Source organism: Penaeus japonicus, unplaced genomic scaffold (assembly GCF_977035675.1).
Source record: "Penaeus japonicus unplaced genomic scaffold, GWHDUDI00000001_assembly GWHDUDI00000003, whole genome shotgun sequence".
Lineage (NCBI taxonomy): Eukaryota > Metazoa > Arthropoda > Malacostraca > Decapoda > Penaeidae > Penaeus > Penaeus japonicus.
In genome coordinates, this window is record NW_028234405.1 from 12,301,393 (window position 1) to 12,306,392 (window position 5,000).

Genomic DNA, 5,000 nt, shown 5'->3' on the forward strand with positions numbered 1-5,000 from the left:
TTTTGAATGTGATTTAAAACACAGATCGGTGGGTCCAGAGGTCGTTTTTAGTTCCATTCTTAATTTCAAACGTTATTTTTTAGGCAATCGCATTTCATTTGTCTTGTGGTGTTTTAGAGATAATGTTTATATAGTTTTTAAAAGTTTGAATGGTATAGATATAGGAAGAAATAATGATAAATGAACTTCTGTTGTATGTTGCTTTGTCATGGAACAAAGTCAATATATTCATAAGTTTTTTTTTCATGATTTGGACTTTGCAAGGAATGCTTACCTAGATTTATTCAGTGTTGGTACTTTATATCTAATGAGTTGGTAATTCATATTACATTCAACATATGATATATACGGAATATTGTTTTAAAAGTACGAAGGTTTAATGTTTAAATTCTATATTGAATTATAGGTTTTGGAACATTTATATGTGAATGTAAATAGGTTTGTTTGAAAATGTTTCCTCCCATTTTTAGGTTCATGAAACATCAATTGGAATATTAGGTTTTCGATGTCAGTTTATATAGTAATTATTAAATACCTCACCCTGTTGTTATCTATGCCTTACCTATGGATACCTTTCAGTTGATTATTACTCAATTCTTGATTACATATTGCAAGAATATGTCACCCCCCCCCCATTTCCTTGACCTGGTAAATAAGTCCATAAGTACTACTCAAACTCCATCTATATATAACCCTAAGGTATTTCAACCAAAAGATTCTCCATACATTTTATTTCTTTCCGGTTGAATAGTCATCATTTGTCCCACTAAGGCACAGCAGGGCGGTGTCATCGCAGCAAACATGGGAAGCACCAGCCCCCAGGTCAAGAATTTCATCTACCTCGCTTACGATTACCGCAGAAAAAAGACCGATAAGAATCTCACGCAGCTTCAGAGGCAGTTGCAAGTGGGTTTTCTGGTTCTTCCTCTTTTTTAATTTTTTTTTTATTTTATTTATGAAATAGTTTGATTTGTTTGTAGATATTGTAAATGATATATGTAGTGAGTTATACTTATTAAGTTGTAATTATGTGTTTTTTGTTTGTTTGATAGAGATATCATTATGAAAGGTGTGTGTGTGTGTGTGAAATGTATATTTAATTGTATACTGTGTATATTTATATCCATATATGTATCTATCTCTATCTGTCCATCTTCCGTTTTTTGGCTCAAAGTCCAGATAAAGGATTAGAATATGCCAACAGTATCTTTCAGAATTGGGCTTATTTTTCATAATTATATCACCTGTGTCCTAGCCAAAAGCACCAAAACCTTGGTGTGATCTGTGATGCATGGCCTACAATCTGAAATCCGATCTAGTAATTGTCCTGAATTGATATAGAAAATAGACAGTTGTGCTTTATAAAGGAACCAAAATGACACTCATTGATTCATGAATTAATCTACCCAAGAAAAGAATAGATGCAGAAGTAGATATTTAAAAAGGTATCAGCAGTGATTCAGAGGCTGTGTTTTAGCATAGGCCTGAAAACCTCCTCCATGTATTCTGACAAGGTATAGCTTATAGGCCTATCTGGTGACTTATCTTCAAATAAAGAATTAGTCCATACTCTCTCCTGTCAGAACATAGTATCATTGGTTTCTTCGCCTTTTCTGGAGTACCAACATGTTAGCAGCTGATGTGTAAGTGTATTCTAAGCATATACTTAAGTTATCTATTGTGAACAGTCATGGTTGCACACTCGCAGTAAGGAGTCAAGTAAAGTGATATGAAAATAAATGAAATAGTAATGCAGACTCTCTTCAGTGTATGTTCTCTTCATTTCTCTGTTTGCATTAGGTTTCCTCACACTGTTCTAGAAAAAATCAAGAAATTTCTGTACATTTTTCCTGTATATTATGATTACTAAATTAATCCAGTGCTAAGGAACTAAAGGATCAGTAATATCATAAATCATGGGCAAGAGGAGTTATGAATAGATAACCAGATTCATATATTTTTTCTGTAAAAAAAGAAAATCTTCACATTCTTCAAACACTCCCAGATTTTGTCGGTGGTAAGTGACCTGCATGCCTTCGAGCCAACATGTATGGAAACCCTAGAGTTCTACGTTTGTCTGGAGCAGCTGCTGAGTTCGACAGATGCCAGGTCACCTTTAGCCTGGAAGGTCATAAGCCTCTTGGCTCACATATGCCGTTCACCAACCATACGTGTTGCTCTGAGGTAGGGATAATTAAGTATCATGTCCTCGACATCACATTGCTTTTATGATTATTTTTTAATGTACCATATACTTATTGCTTTTTTTTTTTTTTTTTTTTTTTTTTTTTTTCTTTACATTTAAATTTTCTTTATTATAAATTTTATGGTCCTCTGAATTTGATTATAATATAATTCACTTTTTCCAGAGATGAAATCAAGTTGGTCCCCATCTTGAGTGAATATCTGATTTCATCAAAATTAAGCAAGGATAAAGCCAGCAAAACATTACAGTTGCTTCAAGAAATCTCTTACAGGATACAGGTAAGCCAAAGGCATCATTTCTGGTAAACATTAGGAAGACACCTACTGTGGCTTTTGAAACAAGACCTTTTTCTTGTAATTCTATCACATGTGTTTTGTCTAGGAACCTTCTGTCTGCAAGCTCTTTCTTAACAGAATATATATATGGAAAGGATGCTGATGGGCCAGTCCAATAGCCACATCCATGCCTATGTCCATCTCATGTCTCTCTCACTCTCTCTCTCACTCTCTCTCTCTCCTCTCTCTATCTCTCTCCCTCTCCCTCTCCCTCTCCTCCTTCTCCCTCTCTCTCTCCTCCTTCTCTCTCTCTCTCTCCTCCTTCTCTCTCTCTCTCTCCTCCTTCTCTCTCTCTCTCTCTCTCTCTCTCTCTCTCTCTCTCTCTCTCTCTCTCTCTCTCTCTCTCTCTCTCTCTCTCTCTCTCTCTCTCTCTCTCTCTCTCTCTCTCTCTCTCTCTCTCTCTCTCTCTCTCTCTCCTCCCTCTCCCTCTCTCTCTCCTCCTTCTCCCTCTCTCTCACCTCCTTCTCCCTCTCTCTCACCTCCTTCTCTCTCTCTCTCTCTCTCTCCCTCCCTCCCTCCCTCCCTCTTCCCTCTCCTCTCTCTCTCTCTCTCTCTCTCTCTCTCTCTCTCCTTCTCCCTCTCCCTCTCCCTCTCCCTCTCCCTCTCTCCCTCTCTCCTCCCTCTCCTCCCTCTCCCTCTCTCTCACCTCCTTCTCCCTCTCTCTCACCTCCTTCTCTCTCCCTCCCTCCCTCCCTCCCTCCCTCCCTCCCCACCCACCTACCCATCCTCCCTCCCTCTCCCTCTCTCTGAGGACTGCACATAGAAGCTCAAAACTTGTAGCTCCCCCCAAAATATATGTCCTTAATATATTTCCAGATTTCACGTGCTGAAGCATGGGTGCTTCGGCTGGTGCCAAGCTTGGTAGAAATGATGATTGACAGTAGCAGTGGGGATGAACTCCTGTTACCAGCTTTAACCACACTTGCAAATATCTGTCGTTCCAACCCTCCAGTCCTTACATGCTTACGAAATAATGGAACGCATAAGGTAAGTCCATAGTTCTTTGTGATATAAAGTTTGGTTTTCCTTATATTGCATGTACTGAATCTGCAACTTATCTTTTATGTTTTTAAAATTTTGAATTAGAATGATGCTATATGGCCATATTTCATCTGTCAATGGTCAGAGAAAGAACAAATGTGCAGAGAAGAAAGGGTGATGATATTTTCAATACATTGATAACTAAATTCATATATTATATGTTGATAATTCAAATACTGATAACTACCATGAATATATCTAATGCTGATAACCAATATAAATATACTGAATATATACCAATATTTTACAATCATTTACCCAAGAACTGTTCATTATCCCAGGAACTGATACAGAAGCTATTACACATCAAGAACCCAAACATAAACCTACAGCTCCTCACAGCAGAATTAATGCTCTATTTGGAGCTGGAGTTCCCAAGATTAGAAAATGAAAATGCTTATGTAAGTGTTTACTGTTTATTTGTTTACTTATCTTGGTTTTGATACAGTTCATGCAGTATTCATAAGTCTGGTAATAATACTAGTGCTGCATAGATGAATGGATTGCTTGAGAATAAAAGTGCAATATTACTGATATATATCAAAAGCTATTTCTTTTCGGTTTTCCAGTAACTATATTTATCCTTTTATACTATGCTTAGTAAGCAGACTTACCTTTTCAAGAGCTGTATTTACCTTTTCATATGCAACTTTGTTTTTAATGCGCAGATAGAACGTATTTTGGGTTTGATATTTACGGCAGCGACGGATGGTTTTGCGGAAAATAATCTATCAACCCTACGACTGGCAGCAGACATCTTCGGGGAACTCTCCTCTTTTCCCAACTTAGAGGAATCTATTAGGGAGTAAGAAATTTTTTATCCTTTTTTTTGTGTGTGAAGAGGATTATTTATCCTATTCTTAATGATGTTTCATTTACTTATAATAAGAGTTCAGTTGTCTTAGATCTTGTAGAGATAGGCAAAAACTTTTTTCTTTCACTTTATGTACATGTATGAGTTTATGATAAGATTTTCTGTGTATTTGATAGCTAAGAAGCTCTGGGATTTACACTATAATATATTTGTGTATTTGAAATGAGAGTAATTTTAGCAAATACTTCTTTTTTCACATCTTTATTTTTCTGAGAGGAAGGTTAATGTATACATATAAATATATTCACTTGTTTAGTAGACACAGTGATGCATATTAGCTTTCCAAATCTAAAGCAAAAGACAAGGTAAAGATAAAGAAGTAATGAAAGAAAGAAGAAAGAAAATCAAGGCAAGGCAAGGCTTTACAGTTCATCCCAGTACTTACCCACATACTTCCATCCAGGTACAAGAACTACACAACAAGCATCCAGACGCTCCTCAACTTTTTTAGCGCCGACAGCCCTGTCGAATCCGTGGAGGTGCTCATGGAACTCCTCTACTACATAGTGGATATGGGACTTTCACATTTGCAGAAGTTACACGA

General features: G+C 36.8%; 1 protein-coding gene across 3 annotated transcripts in view; it reads left to right on the plus strand.

Moving 5' to 3' along the window:
• LOC122258826 (protein CIP2A homolog) overlaps positions 1-5,000 on the plus strand; it is a 12,929-nt gene that overhangs the window by 38 nt on the left and 7,891 nt on the right. For 2 of the 3 annotated variants that reach the window (XM_086555595.1, XM_043025064.2), the window contains exons 1-8: positions 1-28; positions 772-906; positions 2,006-2,184; positions 2,370-2,484; positions 3,358-3,528; positions 3,864-3,983; positions 4,251-4,387; positions 4,860-5,000. The exon at positions 1-28 is cut by the window's left edge and continues 38 nt beyond it; the exon at positions 4,860-5,000 is cut by the window's right edge and continues 15 nt beyond it. In XM_086555595.1, coding sequence (XP_086411721.1) covers positions 1-28; positions 772-906; positions 2,006-2,184; positions 2,370-2,484; positions 3,358-3,528; positions 3,864-3,983; positions 4,251-4,387; positions 4,860-5,000 — 1,026 coding nt within the window. Of the gene's footprint in view, positions 29-751; positions 907-2,005; positions 2,185-2,369; positions 2,485-3,357; positions 3,529-3,863; positions 3,984-4,250; positions 4,388-4,859 lie in introns of all 3 variants that reach the window. The other variant, XM_086555603.1, reaches the window with a different exon arrangement.